The 17,919-nt window shown below is 39.5% G+C and overlaps 1 protein-coding gene across 1 annotated transcript; it reads right to left on the bottom strand.

Moving 5' to 3' along the window:
• Positions 1-7,333: 7,333 nt before the first annotated feature.
• LOC135440093 (DBF4-type zinc finger-containing protein 2 homolog) lies at positions 7,334-9,005 on the bottom strand. The gene has a single exon (XM_064699101.1). The coding sequence runs from the start codon at positions 8,912-8,914 to the stop codon at positions 7,901-7,903; it is 1,014 nt and encodes a 337-aa protein (XP_064555171.1). The 5' UTR covers positions 8,915-9,005; the 3' UTR covers positions 7,334-7,900.
• Between the last annotated feature and the right edge of the window lie 8,914 nt (positions 9,006-17,919).

The raw sequence follows: 17,919 nt of genomic DNA on the forward strand, positions 1-17,919 counted from the left end.
TGTAATAGGAATATAGTTTTCGTTATCTTCTTGTATTGTCGCTGCTAAGCTATCTGGGGTTTCTCCTTGTAAATTTTCCTCGATTTTAATTCGCGATAAGGCATCTGCTACGTGATTCTTTTTACCTGGAACATATTAAATATGGTAATCAAACTCATTTAGCTTGATTTTCCTTCTTTGTAGCTTCGTATGGGTTCTTTTATATTATTCAACCAAACTAAGGATTTGTGATCACTAAGGATCTCGAATTTTCATCCAAAAATATAGGACCTGAAATATTTATTGGCCCAGACAATAGCTAAAAGTTATTTTTCTATTACCGAATAGTTTACTTCATGTTCATTTAATGTTCTGCTGGCATAGCAGATTATTTTATGATCTTGGGATAATACTGCTCCTATGGCAATATTACTAGCATCTGTCGTTAATGAGAATTGTTTCTCGAATTTAAGATATATTAATATCGGATCGGACATGATAAGAAACGATTCAATATACTGTTTATCTTTTGTGTTTATGACTGCACCTTTCTTTAATTTTGCAGTCATTGGCTTTGCTATTTTTGCAAAATTTGGGATGAACTTTCTGTAGAAACCGCAAAGTCCTAAAAATGATTTAATTCCTTTAGATATCGTGAATTTTTGTATCGCCTCATTTTTGGCTGGGTTAGGTTTTATAGCTTCCGTTGTGATTATATGGCCTAAGAATTCAGTTTGTTTTTTCATGAATTCACATTTATTTAATTGCAGTTTTAGATTGGCTTCCCTTAACTTTGTGAATACTTTCCTCAATGACAATAAATGTTCTTCCAATGAAGTGGAGTATACAATTATGTCGTCCATATAGAAAAGACAATCCTTGTAAATCAAATCTTCAAAGATATTGTTCATCCAGCGTTGAAACGTTGCAGGTGCATATTCAAACCAAACAGCATTCGAGTGTACTCATAATTTCCATATTTCGTTGAAAACACTGTCTTAGAAATTAAGTTTTTATCCATTTGGATCTTGTGAAAACCTTTCGCGAGGTCAATGGTAGTAAAATACTGACATTTACCAAGTTTGTCGAGTATACCATCCATTGCTGGTATAGGGTACTTGTCATCTATTGTGACTTCATTAAGGCTTCGATAGTCAATGACTATCCTAAATTTTTGTTTGTCGGATGCATCCCTCTTTTTGGGTATGATCCAAATAGGCGAACAATAAGGGGATTTCGATTTGCGACCTATCCCTTGTTTGAACATATCTTTGATCTGGTTTTCGATTTCTTGGTCGAATGCTTGGGCATATTTGTATGGTTTTTTGTAATGACATGTTTGGTTAGGATGACTGGATACTCGGGGTACTGAATGTCACCAAACTCATGTAAGACTTTATTTAGTTTGCTTTTTTCTTCATCGTTTAGATGATCTAGGCGGAATTCGTTTGATGAAAATTTTCACTAGTTTCCATTTTCATCTGCCCGCTAGCGCTTTCGCGTTGCCTCTTAACTGGTGGTAGGGACTGCTGAATAGCTTTGTTGGTTTTGGTAGTTAATAGGATTTTGAGCCCTGCCTTTGTTCAAATTCTGCCTAAAGTCTTGATTTATTTGCGGACTACAATCGACTTGGGATATTAGCGTGTTTTTACTATAGTTTTGTGTTTTAGGCGTATTTTTCCCAATCTCACGGGAGTCGTTATTACTCCGATTTTTGTTAGAGTTAGAAGCACCATTTTAATTGTTTCGATTTTTAGATTTATCGGACAATACTACGTCGTAGACGCCATCTCATTGCGCTACTTGCTTAAGCTTAGAAACTTAAGCTTCAGAAATAAGTGCTGACCTCAACTCTGTCTAGGTGTTGGCAGCGGATACCTGTGTTGCTCTCTGGGCATCTCCTCCGATTTGCATTTCAACAGCGCCGAACAGGACGCTATGTTGTCGCCCGTCTCTCGTTGGATAAAATTGCATTATAAAGTCTATGCGCCTTATGAAGGCGCTTAGATCTTCTGTAGCTCCGTTGAACGTTGGCACTTGCCTAATCCGGCCTAGTGCTTGATTTAGATGCAACTCACTCAACTGGAGTATTGACTCTGTTGGCTGTGCCATCTTAATTCACTTCACTTATTGTTTTGTTGTCTTTGTGGTGTCTTTTTATTTGGTTTGGCGTTATTCGCGTAAGTCGCGCGCGCCAACCAATGAGTGCGTTTTGCAGGGATCAAAGGATTTGCAAATCCACGGGCACACTCACTGTTATGTAGTGAAGCAGATTCACTATCTAGTAATTCCGATTGTTCAAAGGATCAATACCACAATGATAACTAGATTATCGTAATGAAATTGCGTTGTTGGGTTAATGGTTGACCTGGGATATAATAATCCTTTAGCGGTCAACGGCACTCGCGGCAAGTTCGCGTGTGTCCTTATGAGGATACGTTTTTGAATGATTGCCTGGGAATACAATTGTCCTTTAATGGTCTTATATCACTCGGGTATCCTACTGGCTGTGCTGCGTTGGCAATTTGGGCATTTGGTGGGAATAACGATTGTGGCGGATGTTTATGTCTAGTGATTTTATGATCGGTCCCACGCCAGAATTGTTATTGTCACCATGTACAAATTCCAATTGGTGTGTATCGTATTACAATATTTAGGTGATGTGCTTAGTTGCTAAGGCTTATGTATAAAGGGATGGAATTGAGTGCAGTGTACATATGTTATATGCTATATGAGTGTATGTGCAAGTGTAGTATATGTAATATGTGGTACATATGTCATATATATACTATTCTAGAAGCTACATGTCAAGATTGGTGATTCCATCTTATATTATTTACCGAAATTGCTCAAAAAACGGGATTTCGATAACGACAAAAAACTCTTGTCTGATAAATTTCGGCTTCCAAGAATAGACGATGTTCTTGACCAACTACGCAGAGCAAGATACTTCTCATGCTTAGATTTAATGTTCGGTTTTCACCAAATAGAATTAAAAGAACAGTCCAGAATACAGAACACTAATATATGATTTAACAAAATATCTGTTTGCCATTCCAATCCCAAATAAAAATGCAAAAACTGTCGCTAATGCAATATTCGAATCTTTTATCCCAATGAAAACGTTCATAACGGACATGGGTACAGAATATAAGAATTCAATAATAACAGACATAAGTAAACATCTAACAAGAGGTTCTAGTCGGTTCTTCCAACAGAATATATGTAGGTATAAAATGAAAGATACTTGATATATATATATATATATTATTCTAGAAGTTACATGTCAAGATTGGTGACTCCATCTCATATTATTTACCAAAATTGCTCAAAAAACAAGATTTCGATATCGATATTGATTACTTGGAAACGGGGCAAGTTATCGAATATCGGAAACAAACTCGATCTACGAGGGTAATAGGAGGACCTACATCTAAAATTTAGTCTCTAGCTCCTATAGGTTCTGAGATCCTTGCGTTCAGACATAAGGACGGACGGACGAACAGACAGACAGACGGACAGACAGACTGACAGAGCTAGATCGACTCAGCTGTTGATGCTTATCAAAAATATATATACTTTATGTGGTCGGAGATGATTCCTTTTACCTGTTACATACATTTACACAAATACATTATACCCTTTTTGCCCATTTTCAATAGGTTCATGGTATAAAAAAAAACAAAAAACAAATTTATAATTAAGTTTCATTAAATAACTACACATTTATAATATTACGTTATTTCTCTAAAAGTACCTCCCATAGTGTATTCATACACATATATATGTCGGAACGGAGAAATCACTTTCTTTTGTTGTCCTTTATCCCATTTTCAATGGGTTCAGGGTATAAAAATAATTGTGGGCGGATTATCCAAGGCCAATGGGTATTTGGTATTTATGAAAGGGATACCAAAAGGCTGTACATAATTCATGTCGAAAACCGCACCAAAAGCACGTTACTTCGTAATATAAAATTAAGATCTGTAATGGCTCAACAATAATTTCGGATTGTTGGTCTTCATACCGATGTCTAAGTGAAGGTTTTGCGCACCTGACAGAATCATTCAATGAGCTTTGTTGACCCAACTACGAAAGCGCATACAAATATTAAAAGAAAATAGAGGGACTTGAAAGATAAAATTCCGAAATATTAACGATCAAAAAAACATTAACGGGATACCTAGCAACCTACGTTTTTAAATCGCACTATCCCAACTACATGGATAGATTCCACAATGCGTTTGCAGCCATTGCAAGACTCTACAATCCCCATTGTAGCAGAGAAAACATTGATCTAGACTGCATATATGTAAGTATTTTATTTTTAACAATATTCTTCTTAATAATTTTAAAATTCATTCAACAGTATTAAGACGAGCTGGCAGATCTCTGTGAAATGCAAATAGCAGAGAAGAAAAATTATGGCATCATTTCGGTAAATTCCTAGGAAGCTCGCACGCATCTTAATTAATTTTTGTTCAATTTCAGTATTAACACTAAAATTTTTTTTCGAATGCGCTGTTCCTTATGGCTTAACATTTTTTAAGTTTTAAAAAAAATTTTTGAAAAAATACATATAGATTTAAACATAATATTAGAACAGTCGTAACATTTTTTTATTCCGATAATCATGCAAATGCAAATGATTAAATGCGCGTTTATATGTATGCATTTATTCAAACCTTATTTGCAAAATAATGTACAAGTGTATGCGTACAAACTATGTATGTGTGATAATCAGTGTAAAGTGTGATCATATGGTCACACATACATATATGCATATAATAAAAATTTAGCTTGTTATTTATATTATTTTCAATAATTAGAGAGGGAGAAGATATATGGCCAGATATTTTGGTTAAAATGTCAGCACCCGCCACGATCAGATGACGCACTTCTGCGCTGGGATACCCGTATCATTCAACTTATCTACGAAAACAGGTAGTTTTCTCACTTGCAATTTGTTTTTTTTTGCAGGTGTCACCCAGGTAAACACGAAAAGTGTAAAAACGACGGAGAGCATAACGATTCAGTGTTAGTAAGAAACCGAGAATTAGACAGAAGGTACTGCCATTCTCTCCAACTTGTATAAGGATTGCTACTGAAAGCATCGGGTGAGACAAAGAAGATAGTCTCTGTCGAGCATGGCCCGAGTGTGTTGTATAGCGTTCAGGTTGGCATACAGTGTTGAGTGCTCAATAACAGTACTTAAAGTTAGAGAAGAATGTAGAATGACAAGAGCATCTGAAGTGTGCTAGAGGACGATAAAAATCATTCATTCGAAACGTGAAAGTCATAGTGAACGGACGTGGTCTTAACAATATAATTTTTTTGTGACTACAACGACACTCGGGACTTGCTGTGCTGCCAGTATACCTAATTATAAAGAAAGTGATTTCTCTGCTCTGACATCAGAAGTGGGTTCGGGCGATGCCCCTCCACGAGGAAATTCTGACGATGCATGGCGTCAGCTTCTGGAATCACAAAATCGCAGATTTCAAATGCTGCGTCCTCCACGAAGAAGAGCATCTCGTTGCCTGGCGAATGCATCTCTGTATATGCGAGCCGTCTTGTAACGTCACTTTTATCCAAGTGGAAGACAGCGAACATGGAAGAAATCTGGTGAGCCGTTCCATTTTGTTTTGACTCTGGAGCTGAAAGAGAGTTGTGCCGAAAAATTTTCCGGAAAGAAAATTAATAATTTTATAGTTCTAAGGGGTATAGGAGAAAATCCTGTGTATAGCACCACGCAAATCTTGGCTACTGTCAAAATTAATCAATACTCTTTAGAAATATTATTTCATGTAGTAATGGATAATATTTGAAATACGACGTATTGATAGCCCGTGATATGCTCGGATTGGAGTCTCCATCGAGGCTGACAAATTTGCAATGTACAAAACCAAAACTGTTGGTGCACTAATAAAAGTGCCAGATATAAGTTACGTAGAGCATTTGAATAATGATAGAGCATTAAGCAACACGTATAAGAATCGTCTGCTAGAATTATTGCAAAATTATGCTGATACATTAATTGAGGGTATTCCTCAAACCCGAGTGACCACAGGAAATCGGCCTGATCGATCCAAATAAAACTGTACAGAGACGTCCATATAGGTTAAGCATAGAAGAAAAGGAAGTCGTGCCAAATAAAGTTAAAGAATTGTTAGATTAAAACGTCAAACGTCCGAGTTACTCCTCACTTGCAAGCCCAATGCTGATGGTTAAAAAAAAAATGAAACCGATCGGCTATGTGTTGATTATAGGGAACTTAATGCTAATACGGTCGTAACAGACTGCGTAAAGGCTCATATTTCTCCAGTTTAGACATGGCAAGTGGGTTTTTTTGGCCATGCCTTTTTGATTGAAAAATGCTTCCTCGATTTTTCAGCGCGCAATTGTGAGAGCATTAGGTGATTTGGCTCAAACGTATGTCATCGTCTACATAGATGTCGTGTTAATTGTAGCGAAAACAAAGGAAGAGGCATTTGAAAGGCTACAAGCGCTCTTAGAAAACTTATCTTGTATCTAGCGGGTAAAATTCGACAAAATCCACGCAAGATACAAGCGTTGGCCGAATTGCCGTATCCCAAGTCAGTAACACAGGTGCGAAAATTCATAGGCTTAGCCTCCTTTCGATCTACTAAAACCAATTGAACTACACATGGATGCAAGTTCTATTGGATATGGTACCATTTTAATGCACAAGATAGAAAAAAGACCCAGATTTATTTAATATTACAGCATATGTTCGACAATGGCTGAATCGAAACATCAATCATACGAGCTTGAGACTCTCGCGGTTTACAATACTTAAGGCAATATTGATATATATATATATATATATATATATATATATATATATGGAAATATGGCATTGACGGATGGAATAGTATATGAGAAATATATTCAATTATTACTGAAGATAAAACATAACATAGAACAATATATATAATACTTAAGGCGCAGTATTGCAGTAGTTAATCATTAGGTCATATAAAATATTTTGAAATTTTTGGGCGTAGTGCTCACCAAAATTACTGATCTATCTAGGAAGAATGGGGGCAGTTGCCTTTGCGCACGATGGTAGTATGTGTGGGCTTTTCCAGGTTGACTTCGATGCTCCAACTTTTCAGCCAGTTGTCCAAGGTGTCCAATTGACGCTGTGCTGACCGTTGTAAAAAGCAGTACTGACAGGCTTGTCGGCTGTGTACACCGTGTATAACAATGGTCCCGCTGCCTCATGGGACTCCGGCTCTGATGCACTTTTTAGACGAAGTGGCGTCACCGCACTTGGTGTTAAACCGTCTGCAGCATTTAAGCATTTAAGAAATTCGAAGTGGGATCCTGGTAAGTTTGCCTCGAAATTGTGATGCAGAAATTATTTTTATTGAAACAAATTCCAAAATATAACAGAATACGCCCCAATAAAATGTTTTTAACTCAAGATTCAAAGGAAACGAAATGACGTTAACATCAAAGATGACTTAAAACCTCAGGAGTTATGACAATAAATTAAATTAATAAAGACATTGAAATCCAGATTTTCAATGCACAAGAGCTCAGGAAATACTTAGAATTTCACATGCAAGGATCAATCTAATAAATATGGCATAAAAAAATTAAGACATTCCCTTTGCTTCGGAAATAGGTCCTCACAGCATTATAATAAAGCTGTGCATTATTCACAGCAATGACGAGCCTGTGGTGATTGGGTCCACTCACGCATTGATTTGCTTGTGCACACATTCATACCACAATTTATATTATAGCTCACTAGCGCGTCTTCATCAGCCCCAGCCAAATAATATTTTTTGGTCATGCATAGGCATAATCGAACAGAAGATTAGCTAATTTATTTACGCGTTAGTAATATCAATTTTGTCACTGTCGAGTGTTCCATTTAGATGTGTGATAATTAACAAGGACCACAGGGACCGCAGGGAACTTGAGGACCACACGGCCCGACGGGTCCACAATGCGTGTTCCATGGCGTTGGAGCGCAAGGATAACAGGGTCCACACTCCGGCGATTCGTAGGGGCAGGGGGGTGAACAAGGTCCACACGGTCCGCAAGGACCACAAGGTCCATTTCCCAATGGTCCACAGCCTGTTCCGCACGGACCACAAGGTGCGGGTATAAAAGGCCCTGAAGGCATTGTCAAACCACACGGACCGCAATTTGGCACAGCGCAGGGTCCACCACAGGGCCCACATGGTCCACCACATGGTCCACCACAGGGTCCACATGGTCCACAACGTCCTGGTCCACACGGTCCACAACGACCTGGTCCACACGGTCCACAAGGCCCACAAGGTCCACAGCGAGTCTCGCACACTGGATATTGATTTGTTGAGAAGCAAGGAAGTGGACAACAAGCGCCACCTGGTGCACATGGACCGATTGGGCACGGTGGACAAGCGGCACTGGGCTTGTAGTTTATTGGCCCGTTCGGGTAGCAACAGTACTCGCGTGGCGGTGGTATATCGATAGTTTGTGGTTTCGGCTGGCACAATATGGACTGGCAAACTTCTCTAGGTTCGCATACACGCTTCGGATAGCAAACAACATAGGGATCAGGTATCATGGACGGATAATATATTACACGAGGCTCGCGAACCATTTGCGAGACCCAAATGAGTTTTGGAACTTTGATAACCCGAGTCGCATCTACCACTTTAGGAACAGTAATTTGACGACAACGATTTACAACCATAGGCTCTGGCACAATCTTCTCCGTAAATACAACTCGTTTTTTGCATATAAGGCGCGGAGGCTGCTGTACAGTTATGCACTTGGGAAATGGCGGTGGAATGCGCGGTGCACATTGCGGCAAGGCTTCCAACTGCGCGGCATTGTAACACTTTGGCGAGCACTCGAAAGGTCCACAGCAAGGATCACAGGGGCTGCACGGTCCGCAAGGAGAACACATTGTGAAATAAAACAGAAAAAAAATTTATTTTGATTTTAATAAAATTTTAAATTTTGTTGTTACAATTTGGATGCTGGTCGAATTGAAAATGAATGTATGAGCTATGCGTGCCGTACAAGGACCATATTTGCTGCCTGAAATATCAAAGCCTACTTAGTTTTAAATTATTAACATCAGTAAAAATATATTTCTCTCATTTTTATAATGTTGTAGAGGGTAAATAAATCTGGATAAATAAATCTGCACAATAATGCACTTCCAAGTGTATAAAAACAAATTAAATGAACTTTTTATATATTAAAGGATATTAAAGGATATTAAAAAATGTCATATGAATAAAGGATAGAAAACTGGGCATTAATTAATTTCACTTTTGTCTTATGTATGAACCCACGTATTTGCGGTAGCTAGAATTTCAAGAATTTCTGTATACATGTACACACACATATTCATGCGCGTCATCTTTGAATTCTATCAACAGCATTGCAATTGCGAGTGTATTGTTTTCTGTTCTGCTATTTAAATTCGTTTTTTTCCCATTAAGACTCAATTATTGGTGTGGCTGTTGAGTAGAGGCGGCAGCAAGTAGTGCGGTCTGTTGCGAGTACGAACACTACCGAGGAAACCATTTATTTTGATTACTACTTAAGCAAACAAGCGCAATAGGTGTTGGAATAAGAGGGTTCAGGGTATCCCCTAGTCGGGAGCTCCCGACTAGAGCCTCTTACTTGTTATTATATGTTTGGTATTATTATCACTTGTATATAGTGATATACGCACCACACCCACATTACATACCGTTTGATCGCTGCAAACCGTACTGACTTACGCAAAAAGGAAACACGATAAAAACAAATCAAAATCAAATCCAATACCTAAGAAACAAACCGAATCAAAGAAATGTCACAGCCAGTGGAACCTACAACTGTCATAACTACATTTGTCCCAAGCCCTGGGCCAAATTAGGCGAGACCCCACATTCTACGGAGTATAGTGGGGATTTCTAGTTCAATTTGCTGAATACGTTCACTAGTTCATATTCTGGTCGTGAACTAAATCGGCCATTTAGTTCACTCGATCAGTTATTCAGTCGGCCATTAACTATTCTTGTAGTTCAGTTAGGTCATGAACGATTCGTTGTGCTTAGCTATTAAGTTGCACGCTTTATTTTCTGTTTAGTTATTTTTCATGTTTTCATTTTCAAAAAATATGTTATAGTTTTAACTTATTATACTGTACCATTCATAATAGATACCTACAACTCAAAAAATTAAAAGTAAACTTCAAATCCCGCTATCTTTTTCTTTTTCATTAACAACTGAACTTATCAAAAGAATGAATCGTTCATGAACATCTGAACTGCTGAATATTCATGAGCGACTGATCGAGTAACCAACCCGTCAAAAATTCTAATGACATAATTTTTCAGAAATTTATGACATTCTATTAGGTCAGGACTTCTTAGAAAATTCTAAAAGTTTTTCAAAAATTTTAGCGAGATTAATCTTAAATTTAAATAAGACAAATACGAATTTTTGAAATAAGACTGAATTCCTAGGCCATATAAGGTATAAAACCTAACGGATCCAAAAAGAAGCCATAACGAAATTCCCTTTACCAATAACAACTAAAGTAATTTTCTAGGACTTTGCTGTTTTTACCGGATATGTCTACGTACATTTTCTAAAATAGCTAAACCCATCACACATAAATTCAAAAAACAGGAGAACAAATTAGAATTTTTAAAACTATAGTTACTAATTATGTTCGAAGCTTGGAAGCAGCCACAAAACTGCAGAGTGGTGATCTTGTGGAAACGCAACATACTTTGCTTTATGAAAATTATGTGTGTTCTGTCTTTGTTAAATTTATTGTGAGACAATGTGCTAGTAAAAGTAAATAAGTAAAAAGTAAGTATCCATTATTTGATTTAATAATAATTTAGTAATAGTGTTGACATCATAAGTGCAATTTAATTTCATTTGTTTTTGATTATTCGTTTTATAATGCCTTAATTTTCAACCTCTATTAGTCCCAGTGGGTTTGTAAGGATTATGTAATTTACCGTGAATTATGGGTGCTTTCCTAAACTTAGTATTAATTTCAAAATCGTTTCGCTTTTCATTAAGATTACTTATTCCTGTTTCTTTCATATTCTGGGTATTATAAGAAGGTGTACCTGCGTAATTGAAAATGTCTGCTGGGGTTCTGCCAGTAGGGTTATGGTTTAGCCTATGCATATAAGTGTATAAAATTTCCTCAATTTTCATGAGTTTATGTTCTTCATCATCTTCAGTATCTGTGTCATCAGTTGTTGAGTGGAAGTAGATAGGGAATGTATGTTCTTCCTCAGGAAGAGACGTCACTTTTGTTTATAATTATTATCAAGGTCAAGTGAGTTTATGTTTACATTTGTGTGTGTGCGTAAGTGGATGCTCATGGGGAAGGGGGCGGGGGGTTTTATGTTTATATTTATGTGTGTGGGTGGCGGGGGTTTTATGTTTACATTTGTGTGTGTGTGTGTGTGCACGCGCGCGTAAGTAAATGTGTGTGGGAAGCAAGATTACATAGAGGAGGGGGGAGTGCGTTGGTGACGTGTGCGCAAGACGGGAAGGGGGGTGGAAGGGGAACGACGGTAGATTAAGAAGAAGAAGCCTGCTGGAGTAGGATGGCAACCGAAGATTAGGGTCACAATTTAAACCTCGTAAGGCAAAAAGCAGAAATTGCTTCTGAACAGATTCAATACGATCCTGGCTATATTTTTTATACTTCGGAGACCAAATGCAAGAGCAGTACTCAATGAGTATTGGCAATTGTATAACATACAAAATAGGGTGTAGTACGATGGAAGGTCATAAACATACACTTTAAACAATTTAGATGCAATTGACTGGCCGAATTCCAAAATTGCATAGCGTGTAAATCATCTTGTAGGCTAGAATGATGTAGGGGATTAGTGTATGATAGATAGTGATAGTTTCACATCATCCGAATAAGTGTCATCAGTTTGAATTTTAGAAAGGAAAGCATAATTTACCAAAGAAGTAAATTCTAGCAGATTGCTTGTAGTTGACCGATTCTTTACGAATACATGTTGAACAGGGGAGACAACTGATTTGCAGAAATGCTGTAAATTCGAAGTGATTATTTAGGGATAGCGGACAGTCTTGCAATGCCCCTGTAATTTTGGATATCAGACTTTCCACCTTTCTTGTGGAGAGGAATGATATAAGATTTTTTCCAAAGGGATGGAAAAACAGAAGATGCAAGGGATAGATTAAAAAGCTTTAGCAATGGTTATACAAGGGATGAGCGACACTCCCTGAGTAGACAACTAGGAATATTGTCAGGCCCAGGAGAGTAAGAAGATTTTAAAGGTATAGAACTAGAGGAAGTAAAGGTTAGAGGAAGAGTTATTATTAGGACAGACTGAAGAGTAAGTTGATTGGAAAAAGTTAGCAAAGAGGTTAGCAGAATCGAAATCATTGATAGCTTTATCCGTCCCAAGAGAAAAGAAGATGGCAAACTTGAAGGTTTACGCTTCAAGTTTACAAAATTGTAAAACTGTCTCGCATTTTGGGCAAATTGCCTTTTGCAATGAGTAAGATAATTCTCATAGTATTGAGAATTCAGAAGAAAGAAGTTCGACTTGTCTATGGAATATTTAGCCAAGTCAGTACACGAACCAGACTAAATAAACTTCTTAAAATATTTAGATGTTATATTTCTTAGGTTTGATAATCTAGAAGTGAACCAGGGTGGCTTTGAACAAGCAGTCAAAGGAATTAAATTGGGAATTCACATATCTAAGAGGGAGTTTGGGGTATTATTAAAAAAAATTAAACAGTATTCATATCAACGGAGTCATAGAAAAAAGACCAATCGGTTGCATGAATACGTTGATTAAGCAAGGAATAGTTTCCGAGTGCGGGGCTTATTGGTAACTGATGAATACGAAATGAGAGGATTGCAATTGAGCATTGCGACCTCTAAAGTAGGATGATATACATCTTCAGGAAAAGATAAAGGAAAGAAAGCCTGGCTGTGATGAAAAGTAGTATGAAATTTCTAGCGTACATTGAAAGTCAGGATTTCGTCGTTATCATGGATCATGCAATGCGTCAAAGGGACTTCTCTGGCAGATAAGCCAAATGCTCCATGAAACTTCAAGCGTTCACGTTTAAGACAAAACAGACGTGGTTCCGAAAACGTCGTTGCTGATGCTTTATCGCGGCAAAATGAATCTACAGTAAAAGGACTCGAGTCAATAGCCCCATTGTCGATTTACAGTCGGTTCACTTCAAGACTCTGGAATATTTGAACTTGATAGAAAGTATTCGGATAAATCAATCTAAACTACCTGACATGAAAGTCGTAAAGTCGAAAGGGTACGTCTACAAAAAGATTTAAGCAGCGGAGATGAGACTCAAGAATGGATCGCGTGGAAGCCATGGGTTCCATAGGCGTTGGTTTCAGAGATCCTGCAGGAAGCTCATGAGTTACCCAGCTCAGCTCATTGTGGCATGGCAAAAACAGTAGGAAAAATTAAAAATATTTATTTTGGCCACGCATGGTTTAAATACGAGCTTACATATCCAATTGTGACATTTGTCCATTTGCGCAGTCGCAATGTTCAACTCAGTGTGGGAGATGCAGTTTTCGCTAGAATAAAAGAAGCGTAGTCCATACCATTATGAATTAATGTTTTTCATTTAAAGGATATCCAAGTGAAGAAAAACCATGTCTTCCGATAATGCTTCTGCGATCAAGTTTTGTTCCATTATCTGTGGTGTTGTGGTCGTAATATAAATTCACAATAGGGGAAACTTATTTAAAGAAATTTCAAGCTTATGTAGTGAGACACCCTGCTCTAGTTTTTTTTTTTGAGTAGCACACGTTCAATATTAAAGAATAGCACAAAGCAGACAGAAAAATCGTTCGATTGCACCGTAAAAGCTCTGTTAGCAGGTGAACAGCAAGGTGCAGAACTATCAGTCAATCATTGACTTCAGAGTTGGCGGAATGGTCATTTTACTTTCCAAACGCTAAAAAGTATCAGCAGGAGTCTTTTTAAATCTTTTGTTTAAAACTTAAAACGAAACCAAATATACAAAGAAAGATATGCTGATGCTTGCCACGTATGTATATAATTTTTTCCGTAGAAATACCTTTAACTAACATAAATTTTGCTAAGACAGCTGCAACGCAATGTCTACGTCATCTTGGGCACAACGATCTACGTAAGAACGAGTAAAAGCTGCGTGAGTAATAAAGTAGTAGTACCATCTTTTAAGAATCTTTGTAACGTCTAATGACAATTACTCAATACTAGACGATAAGGTATCTCACATATAAAAAATGATATCCCCATCTGCCTCTGCCGCCACCAATTTAGTCATTGCCAATTTAAAGCTCAGCATCTCAGCTCAGATCATAAGTTTTAAGCTTCTGTTAATTAAACGTGAAGATATTGAATTGAAAATTAATCGATAAAAGTTTACCTCTATGGTCTGCCAAGTAGTTGTGCTAGATGGTGAACGAATGCTTTAAAAGGGTTACAGAACCTTTTTTTTTGGGGCAACGCTAATATTTCAGCGTTTGTCAAGGCTGGGAGGGTAAAGAAGAGGGACCATAACACCTAATCCGCTCAATGGAGCGAAATAGCCGTGTGTCTGCGTACCCGTGCAGGTAAGAAGAACTTCGACCAATCCAATCCATTAAATGCTAGTAGTTCCAGTACTTTAAATTCTTCTCTTTCTTTGTTTACTATTTCTATTCCTTGGTTGACCGCCTCAATTAAATGGTTGAGTTTGAATACTATTTTGAGCTATTGAATTTATTTTTCCTTCAAGTTCTCTTTACCATTGTAATCTAAAGTTTCAAATAAATATTTGTATGTTGTTCTTACGAAATTGAGTAATCTCCTTTTACCTCTTTTTACTACTCGGATATCATTTATGTCTCTTTGCAACTATTATGTTAAATGTTGACTTTGTATTCTGTCTTTATGTATTTTATGTCTGTAAAATTGGTTAGTTTATATGCTCCACTGATTTATTTCGACTGAATAGAAAAACCACAAGTTTGGCATCTGGGCTTTTTTCTTAAGCTACATAACTTAGAAGCTTGGAAGCAGCCACAAAACTGCAGGGTAGCGATCTTGTGGAAATGCAGCATACTTTGCGGCATTAACAACCCCGCTTGCAATAATATTGCAATTGGAGGTCACTGGAAAGGAGAGGGGTCAGGTGTCATGATGGGTATCACTGGCTGCAGGTTCCGGAGAAGACCCAACCGAACATAGTGTTCTGCGCCACCGGCAGACCGTCTTGGCTGGGTACCAGACCCAGGCGGATAATTTGCGGATAAAGGTCCGAGCACCAAGGAGATGGTGCATCTGCCAAGATAATATTCTCCAGTTTTTTCTGGATGAACTCTTCGATTGGTTTTATTGGGGTCCGAATCTGAGAATAGCTTCCATTTTCGAGACTTCGGACCCCTTTGCGCTGATGAAAGCAGTACAAGCTCCTTCTGCACCGATGCGAGCGATGCGAGCGACTCGTTGGACTGCACGAGTCTCGAAAGTTTTTGTTCCGTTTCCTGGGAGCACCACTGCAGCAGGCAGTACACTGATGCTCCTGCGCTAGAGGAGCGACGACAGCGTTGTAGCTGGCGCTGTGGAATAGGATCGCGGGGCCCGTGATATGGGCGCGGCGGGTGGGGTTCGTCGAGAGGGGCGAGATTCCTTTTTCGTCTTCTGCACCTTGCCATTCGGGGCACGCGGCCTAGGGTGTGCACCTTGTTTCCTCTCCTCTCCTTTTATGTGGAGCAAACTGTGGTGTTCGCCTCAGGACCGGCAGCGACTATTGCTGCGACACGATGATCGTGACTGCTCTTGTTTCTACTTGTTTAGCAGTAGGAAGTTTTGGCACTTCCGCAGTGCGTGCACTCCACGGCATACCTTTCATCGGCACGACCCCACTCCACGGGGTGATTGGCTGGTGTTGTCTGGGCGTTGATGAAGCTTTTTTTTTAAAATTTGGTTTTGTTGACACAGAGGACAACACAGTTGTAAGTTGGGAGGTCTGCATCTACGGAATCGTGGCATCGGAATCAATTGGAAGGTGGATGAGCTTAGCCACGGGCCGTTTGATGTCGCCACGGGCAGTAAGGACATCTACCACGCGGACCATGCCATCCTTGCCTGGATGCGTGGCTTGGACTCAGCCGAGCCGCCATTCGTTGGAAGAAAGGATATCTTCTATGACGATAGCCATGTCACCGTTCTGAAGGTTTCTCGTTGGATGTTGCCATTTGTTTCTTTTGTGCAACTTCTTGAAGTATTTCTCTATCCAACGGAAACAGAACTGCTGATTAAGGGCCTTTAGACGTTGACAGCGGTTCAGGATGGACGCTGCACTCTCCTTAATTTCAGGCTCCGAAGACGACCGCCGACGAGGAAACGGCATGGAGAGATCGGTCTCGAGTTGAGGCATGCTTCTATTTTTGATAGAAGCGTGGATCACTCTTCAAATGTGTATTTGAAAGAGGAAGTGGCCTTTTTGTAGCTCTTTACTATTGCCGAACAAGCATTGACCCTCTTTGGGGTACTCCATGCGTTGAGTATGCACAACTAGCCGTTCTTGAGCTTCGGATAGCTCAGTTCTGCTGATGTCCTTTAGAAATTGAATATCAGGTTTCTGAAAGCGCCTTATAAAACGGTACATATAGGCCACTACTCTAAGTGCCTTGCTGAATTCGGAGAAGCGATCTACGATGTGAGATTTTGGAGGCAACTTTGCCAAAGTTGAAATTCACGGGACGTAGCTCTTAATCAGTTTCATGGACTGATTCGATTACAGTTGGCCTTTGAGATTGTGGCGATTGTAGCCATTCTGGTCCATGTCACCACAGTTCATTGGCCACTAGGTCGTATAACGGAACATCCCAGCTAACCAAATCAGCGGGGTTGCATTCGGAGCGAACGTGAGACTATTTTCTGGAGTTTGTTGATTGTGCAATCTAGGCGACTCTATTAGCCACGAAAGTCGTCCATTTGCATGGTGGCTTGCTAAGCTAGGCTAGCACTATTGTTGAGTCGGTCCAACAGAAAAGCTCCTAAATTCCGACGGACTACTATGGTAGGAGTGCTGAGGACAGTTCCGCAAGCAGGACAGCGCCACACAACTCGAAACGAAGGAGGGAGATGGTCTTCACCGGAGCGACCCTGGTTTTCGCTGTCAGCAAGGGGAATGAAACTTCATGCGCAATTTAAATCCGGGTGTATATATCTGCTCTGTAAGGGCTCTGAGACGCATCGCAAAAACCATGGAACTGCATCTTTGCCTTAAGGGAAGATTGAACCCATCTGCGGATGCATATCTTATTGAGAGTTGCATAACTCTTGAGGAATTCTTGCCATCTTTGTAGGTGTTGTCTTGGCAAGGATTGGTTCCAACCCAGATAATGAAGCCAGATCTCTTGCATGAGGATCTATCTACGTTCGTTCAGGATGGAGGCCATACATCCGAAATTTGAGCTCAGCTTGCCGAGTTAGAGTCCCAGTATGCCAAAACGCTGGAGCCGCCATCCTGGGGCGTCTCACCCGACGTTGGCAGACGGCCACGTCAGAAATCGGAGCCCGATCTGAGGAGCTCACAACTGTACGAGCTTCCACAGCTTCCGACTCCTAGCTTAGCCGTCACGGGTGTACCGGAGCCACTCGCAGCTTCATGAGTGAAGACTGCGTACGCAAGTGGGCGATTCGGGGAAAAACGGAGGAAGTTCCGGCGCGCATTCGTCCGGCAGATGTGTCCACCCTAGAGGTAGGGAAAGCATTGAGATTAGACGTCAGCCTAGCGGGCAAGATGATCAGTATGGTAATGCTCATCATGCCCCCGATGCTAGACCATCCTATGGATGGATTTCCTGGGTGCAATGGGCACTAATCTGAGACAAGGGAAAAGCCGAAAGTGGGTCTCACGCGTCAGGGACCGGGAGTGCCT

This window comes from Drosophila montana, unplaced genomic scaffold (assembly GCF_035044405.1).
Source record: "Drosophila montana isolate Dmon_TW-CO22-7 unplaced genomic scaffold, ASM3504440v1 contig_815_1, whole genome shotgun sequence".
Taxonomy (NCBI): Eukaryota; Metazoa; Arthropoda; class Insecta; order Diptera; family Drosophilidae; genus Drosophila; species Drosophila montana.